We start from the raw sequence: 20,409 nt of genomic DNA on the forward strand, positions 1-20,409 counted from the left end.
CTGGAATAGGGACATACTTATCTTGATACGTTTTCCCCATCATTTTTCACCAGGCTACATGAGCCGTGTTTAGTGTCGCCTCTAATAAAAAAGGATCTATATTGGCATGGGCGGAATGTCCCGTATTTAACATAGCAAAAGCGTGCGGAACCGGGCTACGCCCTATCGAGATTGTCACAGGCGGATCCGCGGTAGCCCCATGTAAAGTGTCTACATTGATGTGTATAAAGGACCCGGAAACTTTATTTGAACTTCTTATTTCTGGTGAGACTAGATCCCTCGGCCATGCAGCACGAACCCCCTCTACCGAACCCCTGAGAAGCTGCAACACCGTACAAAATTAGGGACTAGTCCCCAGCCGACAACAGTGTCTCATGAGAAAATGGAACCACAGCTCTGCTCCAGCAACGAAATCTAGCAGCGGTTGCTGAACTATGTGTGATTCTGTCGTAGTCACGGATATCATCCCCCATGGTTTAGCTGGTTATGTCCTATTCGGGGTTCAGGCCTTGTGGCAGGGGGAAATTATCACTATCCGTACTACAATGAAAGTTCGTCAGTTTGTGATACAACGTTTTACTTAGTCTTTCACACAGTCCCTTTACATGGGCTGCGCGCGGCTCAACACCCGTTCTCTCCGCGGAGTGAAGCTCGGCTGCACCTGTTTTGGTGGGCAGGCGCCAAGTGCGGGCTGCCCCCGTGGTCTCGCGATACGTACGTATGAAGAACTTATTATGCCCCTACTGAATGATAGCGAAAAACAAAGTCAGTCTGAATGCCAGCGCCGGAGACGTGGAGACCGTCTCATTGCGGTACGCCCGTATCCGCCGATACACGCAATGTCTGATTTCACTGAAACAAGAAAAACCCTTATATACAATTTAACTATTTACAAACACGATAAGCTGCGTAACCCACGCTGTCGTGAAGTCTCAATTCCCCTTGACACGATCTCACCCGTTGGTGCTCTTGGCTCTGTGTCTCACCGTGCGACCGCCTCGTCCAGCCACCAGATGCCAACTGCCCCCTCTCCTGTCGTGCGTCTGCCTCTTCGCCCGTCCTCCCCTCACTCTGCGACACGTGCAGCGCTCGGAGAGATTCCGGGTGTTGGCCTCGGCTTCGACGCCTGGTGACAGTTAACGTAAATATATCACATAATATTTTAGAAAAGCATATAATAATAACTACAAAAGTTTATGGAAAAAATAATACATAAAAAATAACACATTACACATTATTAAATTTAAAAGTATGTTCCTCATAACACATTATCACTGCACGGGGCAGGGGAGGATCAGGGGTTGGCGCAGCATAACGGACTTTATGAGCAGGGGAGACACTTGGGTCGATGTCTATTCGTGTCCAGAATTTGAGATGAAAACACAATTTACATATATGTATTTATCACGCTCGGCATTATTTGAAAGATTTCTATATTAAATTCCGTTGTCCAAGTTATGTATTGTAAGTTTATTTACGATATGATAACACATGAATTGGCTCGTTACCAGGGTTATATATTTATGCATCATTGACAGGTAATGAAAGACTTCTCACTTTTTTTGTTAAGAGGGTGATATTTATACATCCTCTCCCCTTTCCGAATTACCACTCATCCTGCGTCTGTGACTAGTTGATTTGTGACTCCTTTTATATAAGTTTATTAAATGATAACAGTTTTGTTTGTTCCTAAAAAAAAAAAAGGTTTAAAAATTTTTGAATTTTTTATTGTTTTTATAAATCAGTATTCTTATCAAACATCCATTCAAACCATTTCATTGTTTGTTTGCATCTTTGAGCATTTTCTTAAAAGCCTTTTTTAATAGTGTTTCAATTTATATTTTTTCGATCACATTTTTTCAGTGGCCTAGACAAGAATAATTTTAAATAGTTTAGGCCCTGTCCATTACATCGATGAAGTTGAACTTTGTACTTAGTATTATTTTTTAGCAACTTAAACACCGTCCTTGAAGTTCATATGTTACAAGAGCCCACACTTTGTCAAATCCCGTGGTGTTCAACTGTGTCGATCACCCAGTTTTTTTGTAAGTTTGGGTTTTATACTTTAGATATACTATTGGTTTGAAATGTTATTGAGTTTACTTTTTTTAACAATACTATAGCGTATCATTTTGTTTTCTTATGGCTGTTTTTTTTTACTAGATATTTTTCCTAAACAAAAGATTTTGACTAGTGTAGTATTATAGTATTGAGATTGAAATTGCATGTATGTAGCAAGGGGTACGGATTACGTGCTGTTGTTGTTGAAATTACGCTTAATATTTATTATTCTATTTGTTTTACTTCTGTGTTATTTAAACACTTGAAGATAAGTTGTGAAGTGTAAGGTTTTTTTTATCGATAGCGGCTTTTTTTTTTGTGTTTTGTTTTGTAAAATTGATGACATTGAAATATGAATTGTCCAATTTGATGTTCAATTTACATTTCGTGTTAGACATGTAATTAAAACGTTAAAATATTAACTCAGGTGACTTATCATGTTACCATCTACAGGACGTTTTAGAGGTATAAATTGCCCTTTCTTCAACAGTGGGTTATGTGAAAGGCCGTACTGTCATTTTCGTCATGTGAGAAATGAAATAGAAGATGGTCTTGGTGATAAGATTGCCACTTGTGCATCGAGTGGACAGTCAAGTGATAATATTGTACATCTCGTTTCCGAGACTGTAAGAAAACTGTTGCCAGCTTTACACACTGATGGCTCACCAGCAGTGGATGAAACTGCAGTCCCACCAGAAATACCTTCTCTGGTGTCAAGGGTTTTAGATGAGTTGAAGCCAGAGTCTTCTAACCCTCCACCTGCTGCACCATCCTACAAGCCTACGCCAATTGCAGAACTCAAAAAGGCACACATCCCAATTTCATATAAAGCAACATGTCTCCAGCCACAATATCGAACTATTGAGACCAAATCAAGTAAAACTGCAGTATATTCATCTTTTACCAAAAGTTCTAAAAAGAAATTGGAGTATACACCTTTTAGGCCAGGAATCGAAGATACTGTTATTCCTGGCTTAGATACTTTAAGCCCTGAATCAGACTTGTCTCGTACTAAGAATTCAAAGAAGAAGTTAGAATATACCCCATTCAGACCAGGTATTGAATGTAGGTTCCCACCAGTTGTTAATGGTTCAAGTACGTTTGCAGAAGTGGACTCTTATGAGCCAACTTGCCTTAACAAGTTAGAAAATGACCATTTACAGTTGCAATTTAACGCAGTCAAATCTAATGTTCCGGAGTTGGAAGATGATGAGTCGAGTGAGGTAGGTTTTTCTCCAGTAAGTGAAGATGAAAGTGAAAAAGTTGAGGAAAATGAATCTCATGAGGTTTCAGGAGATGAAGTAGATTTAGAAACAAGCAAAAGTATTTGTTCTAAAATAGAAGTAAATTCGGGAGCAAAGGTATGTGATTCTGTGACTGAAAAACAACCTGAAATTGAAAGTATTGATACCAGAGATGGTCAAATTCTCAAGTGTGAGTCAATCAAGTGTGAGTCAATCAAGTGTGAGAAAGATGATAAGAAACCAGAAAAAGTTAAAAGTTCTTCTTCTGATGGAAAAGAAACACATTTAAATGAAGCCAAAAAAGTTTCAAAATCCAGAAGCACTAGTAAGAGTGGTAATTGTGAAGATGGTAAAGGTCACGAAAAGAAGAAACATTCAGAAAGTCGTGCACACTCTAAATCTTCTCATGGTCACAAGCATGGTAAAACATCAAAGGAGCACAGTGTGCATGAAAAGAAGCACAGAAGTAACCATAGTAAGCATAGCAGTACAGAGGTAAAAACTAATTCAAAGAGTGTTTCAAAATCTCGCAGTTCTAGTACGTCAAAATCAAGTTCACATCGAAGTAGGCATTCCGATAGTAAACACCGTAGCACCTCTTCCAGACACAACTCGAAGCATCTGAAACATTCAAGTAATAAATCAACAGATAAAAAGTCTAAAGATAGCAGTAGCAATAGAAAACATAAAAGTGAGAAATCCAAAATTCTATTGAATGATACCCAGGAGGATGATGAGACTGATGTAATTCTCTGTGATAAAAGTGAGGATGGCTCAGATTCATGTATAGTAATCCAGGATTCTCCCTCTGAATCAGATGAGTCTATTACCGAGGAGTGTTTGAGAATATTCCAAGAGTACGAGCCACAAGCAAACACTGTTTCTCGTAAGAAAAGAGCACGGGAGTTGGATGATATTGAAGATACCACCGTTCCTTCAAAGAAGCGTGTCGCACATCCCGGTGCTAAAGAGGCTACAGTTTCGCGACCAGCGTTACCCGCGCCTAAACGGCCCGTGAATCCTGCACAGGCATTGCTAGATAGGTTTGCGAAAGTAAGAGAAGCCATGTGTGAGAAAAATGAAATAGAACCTTCCAAAATGGCAAAAATTGAAAGTGGCAGTACGAGCATGAAATGTCCTAACTCTTTGGGTCGTGTGAGAATCGCGCCCGTTTCTAATGTGATATCGTTAATGGCCAAACCTAAAGCTCCCTTCAGGAGTGTGGTGGCAAGTAGGCTGAACTCTAGGGGCTCTTGCGACTCGAAAGAACCGGCCAGTGCGACCGAAGACAGTGCCGATGAGATGGCAGGGGAAAGTTCGTTCGGCACTGTTGCACAGACGGTGTCCAAAGGATCCCAGCGTGTGGCCCACAAACCTTCTCAGGAAATAATTTTCCAGCCGTCCGTCAAAGACGGAGCACTCTCCGGAGTGGTTCCCCTGCAGACGCGTCAGAAGTATCTGAAGTGTTTGTTTGATGAGTACAAGAAGCACGTTTCCTTGAATGATGCTTGCGAGAAGGCGGCTAGCGAGGAGCATGCCACGTTTTCCAAGTGCACGGTGCGGACCCTGTACTTCAACAGGATGGCGGCTCTCGTGCAGCGCATCCGGCACGAAGCCAAATGTACGAGTTCCGTCGCTGAAAATCACAACAAGGTGTCGCATGCTGATATTTTAGCTGGCAAAACGAAAGGATCGTGGAGTGTTAAAAAAACACACAAACACTCGGAGAACGAAGTGAAGAAATCTATGTATGAAATTTTGAGTAAATACGTGCTTACCGATGAGGAATTGAAGACCAATGGTTTTCCGAGATATCATCCGACAGAGAAGAGCGTGGTGACAGTTCAGCCGATGAGAAAGCCGGCCACTTGCGCGGACCCGCTGGAAAGAATATGCTGCAGATGCGGTGTTCGTTACCAGGTGAACAAGCACGGGCTGGCGGTCCGGGACGAACACTGCACCTACCACCCGGGCCGCAGGATCAAGCTGAAGCTGAACGGCATGTGGGACACGCGCTACGCTTGTTGCAAGACGGAAGACTCGGTCGGCTGCTGCACGGCCGGCTGCCACGTTTCGGAGACCTACGATCCCGACAACCTGACAGGCTTCGTGCACACGTTGCCGAAGGAAGAGGAGCCCCCCGACGGGGACCACGGAGTCTTCGCTCTGGACTGCGAAATGGTGTACACCACCAGCGGCCTCGAACTGGCTCGCGTGACCGTCATCGACTCGGAACTGAACACGATATACGAGTCGTTGGTGAAACCGGAGAACGTCGTTCTGGATTGCAACTCTCGGTTCAGCGGGATACAGATGAGCGATTTGGACGACGTCAAGACGAGCATATTGGAAGTTCAGGCGGTGCTGTTGGGACTGTTCAGCGATAAGACGATCTTGATCGGCCACAGTTTGGACTCGGACCTGAAGGCGTTGAAGCTAGTCCACGACACGGTGGTGGACACCAGCGTGCTGTTCCCGCACCGGCTGGGCCCCCCGTACAAGCGCAGCCTCAAGAACCTGGCCCAGGAGATCCTGCGCAAGGTGATCCAGGAGGACGTGGGCGGCCACGACAGCGCGGAGGACGCCGTGGCGGCCATGGAGCTGGCGCGGTGGCGCGTGCAGGAGGACCTGCGCGCCAGCTAGCACAGCTGCGCGGTACGCTCTGCTTCCCGCTCTCTCTCACCTTCTTTATGCTACATTGTTACAAAACAAAATACTTTTTCTAATCATCTAAAATTTATAGGGTCACCTGTTTTGACATTTGAATTTTTTTTGCCCCCCCCCCCCCCCCCCTCCCCCCCCCCTCCTCCCGGTTCGATTAAATATGAACGTAAATCATGTAGCATTTAGGTAATACCAAAACTGTGCAGTGATATCCAGAGATTATGAACTATTGTATAACCTAATCGTATTTATACAGAATCGGTATATATGTAAGTTATTTAAAATAGTACTGGTCTTGCTGGTATAATAATTATTTTTTTTTTTTTAAAGCTGTGATTTATTAGGTGGTAAGCTTGCACTCCGAATGGCTGTGTTTGCCCCGTTTGCCAGTTGAGTTAAATATTTATATGCTTGTATTTACAATTAAACTATAAGCCAAGATATAAGTTTTTATCATTAGCGTAACAACTATTTTGAAATACTACTGCCATGTGTGTTATCTGCAAGGGTTTATTTCATTACATTCTGTAATTGTTGAGTTTGTGTAGGTATTTACAGCCAGTTTCTTGCATTTGTGGTTTGGATACTGAGCTCTTTATTCCATGCAAATTCAATCGGAGGACTGACACTCGGAGTTTTAGTTTTAGAATATTTTTCTATAAAGCATGTTATATAAAAGCGAAATTTTGTTTTGCGTTTTCATTTATACTTTATTAAAAGTATTAGCAAATAAATGAGTACAGTAATTGTGGAGTTAAGGGGAATTTCTGAAACAAGTAAATAAAGTTATGAAAATGATGGCCTTTGTTTTTGTTGCTCTAGATTAATTATTCAGCAATAAAAGAAAAATTAAATCTGTTTTAAAAATAAATTATTTCTTTTAAATAGTAGATATATATTACTGCTTCGTGGAGCATGAGTGGAGTGCTATCATCTACTCACATAGTTTAATTCCTTAATTTGAATAATTAACTAAACAATAAGGAGAAACAAGAGAGAAAATACAACAGGTAGATGGGTGAACCCCTCTGATATCACTGTGTTTCCAGAGAGAAGGGGAATAGTCTGCATTTCACAATGTACCATTATGACATAAGAAATGGCAGCTTGCAAAACACAATGTTTGGTGGGTTTTTTTTTTTTTTTTAAATTATTTATTTTAAAAAGTTTATTCCCCAAACTCTGCAATTTTCACATTTGTCAGAGCGTACAGCAGGTATACTGACCTACAAATTGTTAATGTGGTATGACTCTGGACTGTGTGCCATGATTATTTTTGTGAACCCTGGCAACGTTGTCTGAACCCTGGCAACGTTATCATTGGCCGGTTATCTCGATGAGGAAAGGGAGGTGATTGGCCGGGCAACACACTGACAGTGTGCTCATACTTACAGACCAGAAAATATGTAGTAAGTATTTCTTTAGTACTCTTTGTATTGCCAAGGTAAAGATAATTAGAACCCAAAAAGTTTAGTTTTCCTATTTTTGGGTTTTGCAAGCCCCTATATCTATTGTCTGTGTGTAGGTAGTTATTTATTATGTAATTTTAAAATCAAGTACCTATTACTACAAAATAATTTTTAAATATTTTGCAAAATATGTTTGCCAATTTATCACACTGTAAGGAAAAATTTACATTCACAATGCCAGAATTTATAATGTTTAAAAGTAACAGAAACAAATGGTTAGTATAATTAAGTTAAATATAATTTCCTTGTGAAAAGATGGAGGTGAGAATAATGAATGCAACATGACAGGCCTGCATGGCCAGTGTGGGTGGTTAGGCATGTGTGAAGATTCTGCAATTGATAAATTGTAAATTAATTAAATTTAGCTGAAATTATATTTATTAATAAATTACCTGCAGATTATTCTATAAGGCTTAAGCTTAAATTTTTTATGTGATATACGTAGTGAAGAGGACGTTGATACGGGATATAACCCACTTAGAACAAATGTCGGTAGTTTTTTTCCTTCTGTTATCGCAACCAAAGACTGAGGCGTGTGAAATCAGACAGACTCGTTCAAGCCCTGAGCTGGGGCTGCATTGCTGCCCCGAATGCTGTGTGACATCTGTGGGCTCAGCCTTCCCGCGAGGAAGTATAGGAAAAGAGCACACATGTATACTTTGTACTCTTCTTAGTATTGTGAAAGGTCTTTGATCAGGCATTCTATAGCTCGGTATATTCTGTAATCAATAGAGACCTGCAAAATTCGTGGTTTCTATGGCCTTCAGGATAGACTGCACATACCCCTGTACACTCGGGCAAATAACGCAAGTTCAGCTGGATTGTCTGTGATTCGATCCTTCTTTGGTTGAGGGTTTATAACTGGTTGAGATTCATCCAGATGAACAGTAAGCCAATAGCAAAATTATCTAAGAGGTATGTGTGTTTGAATTCTAGCCTATCACCGAATGAATCTGCGAATTTTGCAGGTCTCTAGTAATCAAGCACCAATAAGGCCACTTGTGTTCAGGTCTCTCTCTCTCTCCCCCCCCCTCCCCCCCCCCCCCCCCCCGATTATGGCTTTTGACTTTGGTCGCATTATTGGCTGCCTGTGGTTTAGTTTGCTCAGAGTTTATTGTTACTTATCGTTACTGAAACAGAAGAGTACACAGAGAATTTCAATTTCATTTGGGGGGGGGGGGGGGGGGGGGGTGATAGAACCACTTTCTTTCCCGCTGTTTGCTATATGATATATTTTTTTATGATTTCAGGGAGAGGCGGGGGTTTCTCCCATCTCACCCCTTGCCTATGCCCCTGGTTATATTTAAAAAAAAAATTAATTACAGTGTTTTCTGTTGTGGTTACGTTTCACTGGTACATTTCCATAATTTTTAAAGAAGACCAACACTCATCTGTATTTTTCCTTCTTTTAGAGCAAACTTATTGCAACTTGTTTTGATACCATTTTACTGTATATTTGGCATTCCCGTCATAACTATATAAATGTTAGATAATCCGGCTAAATCGCTAATCTGGTATGTTGGTAGTCTGGAACATGCCAAATTAAAAACCTTTCACAGTATTACGCTGCATGACGAAAGAAAGTTGTAAATGTTGATTTTTGTTTTTTTGTGCATTTTACAAAATTGGTGGAAATCATAATAATATTAGCTAGATAGAAGAAAGTGGTATTTTGCAACCATGAAAAATATTACTCCAATTTATATTTTTACAAAAAAGTGTGTTCCAACCATAAAAAATTTAAGCATAAAATATTTAGAATGAAACTTATTCTGAGGGCAGAAATAAATTTTGATCATTTAGGAAGTGAACTCATTGTGACTGTTATATTGTTGGAGCCAAATGTCTTGGTGTGATGGCTAGCCCTTATAGTTAATTGCCGGTTCCTCAAAACTGCACGGTTCTTCATAACCGATTATTGTGGCATCTCGGCTGTACTCAGACCATTACAAAAATATTAACTGATGGTTGTGTGATAGTTCCTACAGCAACGCATGCCCCTTCACAACTCGAGTTCTCGTTCGCCGAGAAGTTTTGGCTCATATGGCATAGAACGTCCAACAACAGATTGTCATGACTAATCTTTATTCATAGATTAGTCACAAGTTTAAATCACCTCAGTCTATGTTTTCTGTTCTTTACTTGTTGTGACAGCTTGGTTTCCCCACCCCTACATTATATTGTGCTTTCCAACTAACCTGAACATTTTGTGTTCAATGTCTGATGGCTATTCTTGTTAACTGAAATAAAACCTTGGTAAGAATTCAAAATTGTTCCAGTTGTTGTTGTTCCAATTGTTCCAGTAGTCTAGGCTCACAGATGAATGTTGCTGTATGAAAAAGGGCTCTGCCTAATCAAAACTATTATGCTTCAGAAGTAAATAGCATTTGCTATATTTTCAAGTATTTTATTGTCTTTGTAAACCTGGTATTTTTTAAAAAAAAAAAAAAAATAATGTTGGTAACTTTTATGTGTTGTATTCATATAAGTTTGCAACTTCTGATGGTGAAATAGTTACTGCCTAAATTACTTTTTTTTATAGCATTAAAAGTGGGAATCAACATATAGACAGTAGGTACCATCTTTATATTTGGCTTTCATTGTCAGCTTCAAGTTTACTTTGACAATGTTGTGTTTATTTTATTTATACGTAACAAGTTTTTTTTTTTTTTAATTAATGAGTATATCTCAGTGTTGTAATGATTATTTGTGATAAACATTTTACTATGGTTTGTGGTATGAGTGCAGTGTGGAGCAAGTGTGTAAACTACTTGAAGCACATGAAATAAATTTTGATAATAATTTTTATTGTATTATGATGTTTGATTTTCTTGGAATTTTAATATCTAGAGGTATTAGCATTTTAACAAACAGAAAAAAGATATAATATATTTAGCTATTACATATCCTTTTATAACAATAGTACCATTGTTCTTATATACTTCAAAAAGAGACAGGAAGCCAAAATAAATCACTCAAAATGTTGACAACATTGTGGTCTAAATCAGGATTGGTACTTTTAGGTGTCCAGAATATGGGAAGCCAGATAAAAGTTAGGGAAGGTATAATTGGTCAGGGAATTTACTTGAAATCCTGGTAAAATCATGTAAAAAATTCCCCACTTAAAGTAATTTCAGGGGAAAATAGCTGGCAACAGTAAAAACCTTGAAGTCAGAGGATTTTCAGCAACAAGGAAAATTCAGGGGATTTTCAGCAATAAGGAAAATTCAGGGGATTTTCAGCGATAAGGTAAAGTCAGGGGAAAATCAGGGAATTTCTTAGATAGTGGAGGAGGATATTTTAAATGATGAGGTTAATGGAAAATTAATTAAAGTTATAGCAGAGACTTGTTATGATTTGTTCTGGTTCCATGTACACACACTTTCGTCCCTTTTCCCAGCATATAATTTAAGTTTTACCAAAATGTTTTCGTCTAATTCCATTTTGCTCATAAGTACCTTTTTTAGTACTTTGACCACATGCATTGTCTTCAGTGCTATCGACTGTAGTGCAATAAAACAATTTATGATGCAGTAGTGAAGCAAGGCCTACGAATCACAATTTTGAATTAGAATTTTGGATGGTTATTGGGGAATAAATTATTTCGATGGTCAGAGAAATTTTTTTCCCAAAACTTGAAAAGACATGGGAATTTTTTTTTATATGTTTGGTAGCCACCCTGGTGAAAGCCTTTATTTTTTCAGATAGTGCTTTTTGCATAGTCATTCACACTGTAAAATGGTGTATGCAAAGTTATGTTTGAACAGGGCCAGCTGTGATGGTGAAGGCTAATTTTCTTTATTTCATTAAGAAAATTGAGAAAACAGGGAAATTATTTTTCAAAAATATAGATTGGGAAATTCAAAGTTTAGGTCAGGGTAAATTCAAGTAATTATTAAAGATTTGTTTAAACACCATGATTTGGTTTTAAGTTCTGTGTACAGACATACTTTACTTAAGGCTTAGCTGCTTTTAGTTTCCCATTTAGTTTAGTTGAGCTGCTGGTATAAAATTTGAGATTTGAAGGATGTGTCAGCTTCTTTTATAAACACTTCAGGGAAAAATTGTAAGTATAGTATTGTTTTACTTTCTAGTAAGAAATCAATTGCCAAGCATTGTTAGTGTTGTTGGGTAATGTCCTGTTGATACCATGTTGAGTTTAAAACCATTCACTGAAGGCTAACCCTATGTAAGTTTGTGTCTGCCAATATCAAAGTTATTGTGAAAGAGTTTCTAGCTAGCAAAGTTGTGATGCAGCCATTCTTATAAGTACAGATTCTGTGTTAAATGGGATGAAAATAACTGTAGAATTGTTACAGACAGTATTTACAAATCCATATTTGACATGTGTCGACCCTGCCGTGACTGTCGAAGCGAAGGGCTTAAGGTAGGGTGACCAAACGTCCCGTAAAAATGGGATTGTCCCGTTTTTTAACGATCGTACACGGCGTCCCGAAAAAAACTCCCGGGACGCCTAAATGTCCCGTATTTACGTTGGGTTGATGATACACTTTTGTCGCGCCTCTCCTCGGACCGTCTTCCCCTCTTCTCGACAGTTGAACTCACCCATTTTAGTTACCTTGTTTAATTATATTTTTAAGTATGTCAGACATACTTATAATAAATAAGTATTCACTGCAAAATTATTATTTTTATTTATTATACGCCTCACAATTTAAATTAAATTACATATTCATAGGTAAATTGAAAAAGAATTATAGGTCTAAAATTAGCAAAAAAAAAGAGCATGTTTCAATGATTACGTCTCGATGCAGGCCCCTCGGACCCCCTTTAGCTGGAGGGCATCGCCCCCAAACCCTCCTTGGATGTGTCTCGTTTTATCAAGTTTATGATTTGGTCACCCTAGCTTAAGGGGCCCACCTAGCCAGGGGTGTGTGAGTGTTAGTGCAGTGAGGCGGGATGATAAGTGCGACACTCCTCGTTGCTTCGGGCATGTGTCTTCTCGCCGTACACAGGTCAACTATGAGATATGAGCGGTAACTATAACATTATATGGCGGAGAAATGAAGATAAAAGTGTAATGCAAGGAGTCCCATGAGTGCCTTCAAGAGTCGGTACTGGTTGTTCGATGCCCAAAACATGTTCTGAAAACACACAATTTAAATAACTGTTATCACTAACACTATTTAAAAACAAAATCCAGTGGATTCAAACAGGCCCATATATATTGTATAAATAAACATTAAGCATATGTTGGAAACATGTTTTATTATGTTATTCCTTGTATGTTAAATAGAATGTATGATACATACAAACTTTGTAAGCTGTGAAAACTATAGTGTCTCACACTGTTTATAATGGTAGTCTATACCTCACCAAAGGAATCATTATTTAATAACTAACACATGCTTATTCAGCTTTATCACTCATTGATGGAAACTTTTGGGAAATATTTATTTCTTTGAAGTTTAAAATGGTAATTTATATTTCTATATTGACGGGAAAGGACTGTAGAAATGTAATACTAAACTAGGTTTCTTCCTGACATTTAATCTGCTCTGTAGTATGTATGGATAGAATGCTTTGTCCTTAATACTTATTTTTAATGCTGGCATTTAAATTATTTGTTTCACTTTTTTGATTTAGGATAAAAGTAGAATGGTCCCTTGGGCAGGAACATTGAGTGGTTTTAAACAAAATGTGACCAGAAAGTGTGTTTCCACTTGACTTATGTCTGCATGCACAAACACGGCTGACTTGAAAAAAAACTTGATGAATACTTTGTTTAGTTCATAACAAGAAAAAAGTCGCAGAGAACACCTGTTATTATTAGGGAATTAAGTAAATGAACAGGATTATTTTTTTTTTTTAAAAATGCATCTTGAAGGTTTAGCGAAGACCTAAGTAGTGACAACTTAATGCTGAACTTCCACCAGTAAACTCGTGTACTTGAGGGCCAACAGTTGATAAGCATGTTGTAAAAATAAATCTATAAACTAAGTTATTAAAACAAAACCACGCGGCAAGAAACACCCTAGCTACGAGTTAAATAAATTAAATTCCAAAAAAGAAACTAGACAGCATAAACTATACCAAACATTAATTTTGAGGTACAGTTCCAAAACCCAAAGTTTGAAGGAAAAAAAAAACTAACTAGCAGTTATTTATACAGAAGTATTAACGCGTTGGCTAATCCTAACACCCCCCCCCCCCCTTGGGGGGGGGGGGGGTGGCTAAACCAAATGGAACACAAATAAGGTTAATAGGTTAATTCATGCTCGTAGCTCCACAGTTTCCTACAAAAGAAGGCAGTTGCCCCTCCGATAAGGCATTATCATAAAGCAATTTGCACAAAAATTGCACAGGCGCACTAGGGAAAGTCGTCACCAGACAACCAAAGGGCAGGGAGACTGACCTAGAGACTCGTGGCCGGGCAGAAGTCGAGACACGGCACGGTGCTCCTGTTTCACCTTCAGAGTGGACTCCACTCCCTGGAGTGTTCATGAGCTGAGCGATGTGTATGCACTGGCGTGCTTCACCTGCTGGGTTCAATTTTCAATTTTTCACTGATCGCTTATTTTTTGAAGCAATATTTCAAAATAAATGAAACTACTCAAGCAATTTTGTACATGTTACCCAGCTTTGGGGAGACAAAAATCGATGATTGAGATGCAACAAGGCAGAAATTTATTTTAAAACTATTTGCCTGTCATTTTGCAATTAGCAGATTACAGGTAGAAGTGGAATAAATCTCAGGAGGGGGATCTCCCCCCCCCCCCCAAGTTTTTTTTAATTTCGAACTGGCAACACTACACTTTCATTGACTTTTTTTCAGTGATGACTTGCCGCTGGTTGAAAAAAAAAAAAGCCATAATTTTTAGACGTAACTGACTGTAATGTGTTTATTTAGAATCCTCAGTAAAGTTAATCTGTGAGCAAATGAAATGTTGAGTACAGTGTGAACTTATTTATTTTTTATTATGGTATTAGTTTTAGTAGTGTGTGTGTTTATGGCTTAGCTTAAGTTATTGTATGAATTGTGGATTAACTGTTTGTCAAGCCTGTAACAATGATAGCAATTAAACAGTGTAGGTTTTATTTTGTGTTTGATTTGTAGTTGACAAAACAATCCAAATTGAAATTGTTATTTGAAAAGTTACTTGTGAAATATATAGTGTTAAAATTAGAGATGTCTCTAGTTGTAAGCTTTTTATACTGTTCTACTGAACAGAGTGCTTATGAGATGTATATAGTCTCTATTTTCACCATTATTTAATTTCTTATGAATTACACACATATATATATATATGTAAAATCAGTTATGGGGCTGGGTAGATAAAAATATTTATGATGTATGTTGTATATAATATACCCTATAGGTAATATATAGTAAGTATATTAAACCATGTCAAATGTATTGTGCACACGTAAATGTATAAATTTATGAGTCTGTTAGTTTGTAAACTTTATAATTTTCAGGTAATAAAATGTTTTCTTTCATGTGATTTACTGACATTTTGATGCATTTATGAAAAATAATCAGTGTACTGACAAAAAAATTATATAGGAAGTCCAAAAACATACTGAGCCATTTCAAAGAATAGTAAGGTTGAATGAAATTTTAATTTGAAAACTCCTAACTTCAAAATGTACTTAAAACTTATAAGCTAAGCTTCTGAATATAGAGAGAACATTTAGTAGAAGCATTCATAGCTGTGGTGTAACTTGGACAGACCAGTCGGGATGATTCTGCGATGGTTCGACACTGCCTTATTCAGTGTGGACGTGAAGAGACGAGCACTCAAATCTGAACCCAGTAAGGAAATTTTCCACAATAGAAAAATCCCAAATTCAGTTGGGAATCAAACTCAAGGACCTTTGGCTTTGCAGTTATAAACAGTATTCACTGAGTAAACAGGTTAGAATCTGTCTTAGAAACTCTAAATTGCATATTTGACAGGTATTTACATGCATTTTGAGTCCCTGTGCTCTATTATTGATTTTTTTTTTTTTTTTTTTTTTGACATTTGCTTCTCAGTAATTTTTTCACAAAATTTCTGTAAGAACATAAATTTCAACTTTGTAGTTCATTCTGTAGCCTAGCCACAAGCTTGGACCTAATGCAACTTGATGCAATGTTCCTGATCCTGAGGCCAAACTCACTGATTTGCTGCTAAAATAATTTGGTGGGTAAATTGCAGTATCCCCAGCTGTTTGAAGGAGTAACTGAAATTGTAATGCAGTTGCTGATATTACCTACACCTTAAGTTAATTAAATATCCAGAAGAACAATTGGCACATTTTTTTCCACTGATAGCAAATGTTCTAACTTTGCAGCTCAGGCTATTACTTTTGCTGGTTCATTGAAAATAACATCAATTCAAATTTGCAGGACGCTAACTTGCACAAGATCGAAGAGTAATATACTTGCAAAAGTCTGTTTTTTTTGTACACTTTAGTTAGAATGAATAACAATAAAATCCATGAATGTTGGATTTTATATTTAGCCCACGCAGGAGGTATGATCCTGGGGTTCATCTACCATGAAATTACAGGGAACAAAATAATATTTGCTATTTTATCCACACTTAAATTTTAATTGACATTATTTCTACTAAATTATATGTAAGGACTCTCTTTCAGGTGCCAAAATGTTCTAAAAAATCACACTTTATATGAATTCTTGGCATCCACTGGTAAAAATAAAATCCTGGCTATGCCACTGGTTGTAACAATACATAAGAGTTTTTAATTTGACTATGAAATAAACGAGTTAAATTTGAGTATTTCGAGAAATTATGTATTTATTACACTGTAAATAATACGTAGTGACAATTATTTTTAGGCTACCCTCCAACTGTTTTACTGGGGATACTGCACTTGTATGACTTACCTGCTTTTGTATTGCTTACAGAATAATCTTTACGTTCCTGCGACCAACGAGAAAATCAGGTGGAAATGAATTTACCGCCAATCGCTTATCTCGACTTGTTTAGACGTGCACGCATTACCTCCGTCTTCCATCCGACCAGACGCCTCCTCCAAAAGGGAGCAAGGGGGAATTCCTTGCGATGTGTTTGCAGTAGTAAAACATATGACCGCTCACCACTTGAGTTGTCTGTCAGGAGTCACCATCTTGCCCGCGGCACATCTGAGTCCACGGTATACCAAACCATGTTGTATCAGGGTTACACTACCTGCTACTGAGAAATTTAAAAAAAAATGTATACAAAGGCCTACAATTTATGATTCACATCATACATAATACGTGATCCGAAGACACCCCAACTGAAGAGAGGAATGGCTAGGAGGTAGTCAGTTCAAGTCCTCACAGGGCCTGCGAGATGTCGCCTCGCAACTGTATCTGTCATCCACCGTCGTCACTGCAAAGGTTTTATCTATACATTAATAATAAGGGAAAAACATTAGATGTCAGTAGTCAAAGAATATTAGTTTGTTATAAATGTTTAAACTTGGGGTGTACATAATTTTGTATTTGAATGCGTGTGTTTTTTAGTAATACGCTGCAGAAGATCAGAAGATGCCCATTCGTTTGGCACTTGCATCTTAATCTAGAATAGATATATTTTAGGGTATTTTTAATAATACATGATCAGACTATAATGTAACACGTCAGCAGGTCAACTTGTGGGAAGTGACGGGCGTGACTGTGTCCCAGGCGCGCGATGGCTCTGACTGGCCGAGTGGTTCTGGTGACGGGCGCCAGCTCCGGGATCGGCGCTGCGACGGCCGTCCACCTGTCGCAGCTCGGAGCCAGCCTCTCCCTGACGGGGCGCAACACGGAGAACCTCGACAGAGTGGCCCGGCTGTGCCAGCCCGTGTCCGCGTCTCAGCCGAGGCCCCACGTGGTCGCCGGGGAGCTGACGAGCGAGAAGGACGTCCGCCACATCCTGGAGTCCACGGTGGGGCGGTTCGGCAGGCTGGACGTGCTGGTGAACAACGCCGGCGTGCTGGAGACGGGCGGCATCGAGGACACCTCCTTGGAGCAGTTCGACCGGGTGTTCGGCGTGAACGTGCGGTCGGTGTACCACCTCACCATGCTGGCGGTGCCGCACCTGGTGAGCAGCGGGGGCAGTGTCGTCAACGTCTCCAGCGTGAACGGCCTGCGGTCGTTCCCGGGCGTGCTGGCCTACAACATGTCCAAGGCGGCGGTGGACCAGTTCACAAGGTGCGTGGCGCTGGAGCTGGCCCCCAGGGGCGTGCGGGTGAACAGCGTGAACCCCGGGGTGACGGTGACGGAGCTGCAGAAGCGCGGGGGGCTGGACGACGAGGCCTACGCCAGGTTCCTGGAGCGCAGCAGAGAGACGCACGCGCTGGGACGCCCGGGCACCCCGCTAGAGGTGGCCCGGGCCATCGCCTTCCTGGCCAGCGACGACGCCAGCTTCATCACCGGCGCCAGCGTTCCCGTGGACGGCGGCCGGCACGCCATGTGTCCTCGCTAGGGACTTGGCTCACTCGCACACTAACACAGCGACTGTGTTACATGTTTATGGTATTCTGTATAGTCTCAGTCAAAACCCTAAAAAAAAAATTACAATGAAATGTGACAAAATGCTGTGTAAAATGTAAAAATGTGCTAACAAATAAACTGATGAATATTGATCAATGTAATCCTTCTTTATGGCCTAGTCACAATTAACTTTCTCTAAATTTTTCCTTGTTTAATGTACTTTAACAAAGGTGGGAAGTATTTTAATGAAATTCCTAGTCAAAAAATCAGGTCCAAGCCAAGATTTTAGTATATTTTTCAAACCTTTATTTTGTATCGGAGACGTTTCATCGCATAGTTTAACCATTTGCTTTGCAAAATAAAATCATTCAATAGTTGACGTAGCTGCTCCGGTAGCAAATTGTCACCGTGCTGTTGCGATTCCAGCATAACAGGCAGATATAAAGCCTTGGGATTGCTGACGACTGTTTTGACTTGGGAGCATATCATTTTTGTCTGTTTTGTCATCGTGTTGTCCAGATTATCTGTTTAGTCGAGTTCATCTGTTAGTCACTGCTTTGCCCAAGGACAATTTTTGTCTTTATTTACTGTTCTTGTTGAAACTCTAGTCAGCTCACTGTGTCCATTTGTGCTGAAATATTATTCTAACTCCTTCCAAGAAAGTAATGCTGTTGTTACATTTGACCAACCATAACCATGATATAGTCTTTTCTGTATTTTCTCAGTTTTAAGTCACTGAAGGTAGTGGAAAATAAACACCCTCTACATGTTAAACATCAGGAAATCCAGGGAAAATGTGATCCTGAGTCATTTCCATAATCCAGCAAAGCCCTACTTTCAACACATTTTATACAAATCAGAAGTCTGTATATTATTCAAAAACAGCGCACGGATTGTGAACACTCATTACCCATCGAAAAACCTTAAGTGCAACCAAATGAGTTACTTATTGTTGCTCACAATCCAAATTAAACCAAAAATGTCAAATCACAGAAAATAAAATCACACATATCACAGTTGTAATAACAGAAGCAAACAAAGAGTGCCGAGTGTACAAAAGAGAGCACTATCGTTATGGTTGGCTGTCAGGCAGCAGGATGACATGCCTGTAGCCGCGGAACCGTTATCAATGGAAGGGGAAGAGGACTATGAGAAAGGAGGTGGTCTATGCTACTAGCAATAGAGGGCCCACCAAGAGAAATCAGCTGCAGATTTCCTTCAAATGTTATATTTTTCAACACAATTTTTTACAGGTTCCTCAAATATTTTTAATAGAGAGGTGGTCACAATAAATTTGGTCGTAACAATGGGTTCTTACTAGTGATGGGTCGAATCCCATTTTTCCCGAATCCGAATCTCGAATTCGAATCCCAAACAGTACCTCGAATCCGCCCCTAGAATCCGAATCCAGATCTCAAGGGTTAATTATAAAATTATTTATAAGTTAAGAGAAAAAATTAAACATTATGCAGAATTATTTAAACCTTTAAATTTTTATTAAAAAAAAACAAGGATTTTGACACGGTCTGGATCAAGACGATTCCGTTTTTGGTCACGTTTCCTGCAGTGCTGAACAAATGTTCAGAGAACACTGTCGCAGGTGGTGAACACAAATAGGCCTATTTTTTGGACAGTTTATGTAGTCTGGGTGAACATGCAGACTGAGTTTTCCAGTATTGGAGGATGTTTATTTCTGGGTTAATTGTAGGATCACGTAAGAATCTGGTCACTTCATCAATTGCTGTAGAATCCGACTTGGTGGATTTAAGGCATTCAGGCATTATCTGTGAGTACAGTAATTCATGTATCCACGGAAATCGGAAAACGAAATTCAACATCCGACGGAACAATATTTTGTAGTTACCATCATGACATTTGTTTAAAGTCCCAAATGAAGATAAACGCTTTCCTGAAATATTTAATGGAAACTGAAAGGTGCCATCTTGGCTTCAATGGTTTTAGGCCATAAGAAATATTGTCGTGCATCTTTTAAAATTAAGCCTCACTAAAGCATAGTGATTAATATGCCCGAAGTTAAAAGTGACGGGGTGTTTTCTCTAGTTTACCCATTCCAATTCTTTATATTAATATTAGTTATTTTTTGTTCTCCTCAGAATGATTGGCTAACAAATTCATTGGTTGGCCATCATGGAATTCTCAATTAATACATATTTTAACGTTGGTAGTATACACAAACCAAACTTGGTCCTAAAAAAATTCATAAATAGAACGTGTATCAGGATAATTAAAATTAATCGCGATTAAAATAATAATTCTATAATGTATTAATTTTTGTCATTCATTATTTCATTGTTATTACTACATGTGTGACCGTAACTTGTGATGAAAGTCGGCATTATTGTTGTATTACTAACAGATTTCTCGGTAGTTATTAAAAAAAAAAAAAGAGATTCATATTACTAGTCTAGATCCGAAATGTGCTTTATTTTATTTTTTAGCATATTCTGAGAATACATCTGTAATTTATGCCTTATTTAATGCCAATGTAGCGACAATGCATCCATGTTCATGAATATAA

At 39.0% G+C, this 20,409-nt stretch overlaps 2 protein-coding genes across 5 annotated transcripts; both read left to right on the forward strand.

Moving 5' to 3' along the window:
• Positions 1 to 1,892: 1,892 nt before the first annotated feature.
• Positions 1,893 to 18,022, forward strand: LOC134542178 (3-oxoacyl-[acyl-carrier-protein] reductase FabG-like). Of its 4 annotated transcripts, none has more exons than XM_063386215.1 (2): positions 1,893 to 2,045; positions 17,079 to 18,022. In XM_063386215.1, exon 2 carries the CDS (start codon positions 17,086 to 17,088, stop codon positions 17,860 to 17,862), a length of 777 nt encoding a protein of 258 aa, XP_063242285.1. In that variant the 5' UTR covers positions 1,893 to 2,045; positions 17,079 to 17,085; the 3' UTR covers positions 17,863 to 18,022. The 4 variants fall into 4 exon arrangements, with proteins under 4 accessions (XP_063242285.1, XP_063242286.1, XP_063242287.1 ...); XM_063386216.1 differs by lacking the exon at positions 1,893 to 2,045 and adding an exon at positions 5,831 to 5,960; XM_063386217.1 differs by lacking the exon at positions 1,893 to 2,045 and adding an exon at positions 10,348 to 10,687.
• LOC134542176 (RNA exonuclease 1 homolog) lies at positions 2,093 to 6,764 on the forward strand. The gene has a single exon (XM_063386208.1). It carries the CDS (start codon positions 2,499 to 2,501, stop codon positions 5,946 to 5,948), a length of 3,450 nt encoding a protein of 1,149 aa, XP_063242278.1. The 5' UTR covers positions 2,093 to 2,498; the 3' UTR covers positions 5,949 to 6,764.
• Positions 18,023 to 20,409: the final 2,387 nt, after the last annotated feature.

This window comes from Bacillus rossius (assembly GCF_032445375.1).
Source record: "Bacillus rossius redtenbacheri isolate Brsri chromosome 4 unlocalized genomic scaffold, Brsri_v3 Brsri_v3_scf4_2, whole genome shotgun sequence".
In the NCBI taxonomy this organism is placed as follows: domain Eukaryota; kingdom Metazoa; phylum Arthropoda; class Insecta; order Phasmatodea; family Bacillidae; genus Bacillus; species Bacillus rossius.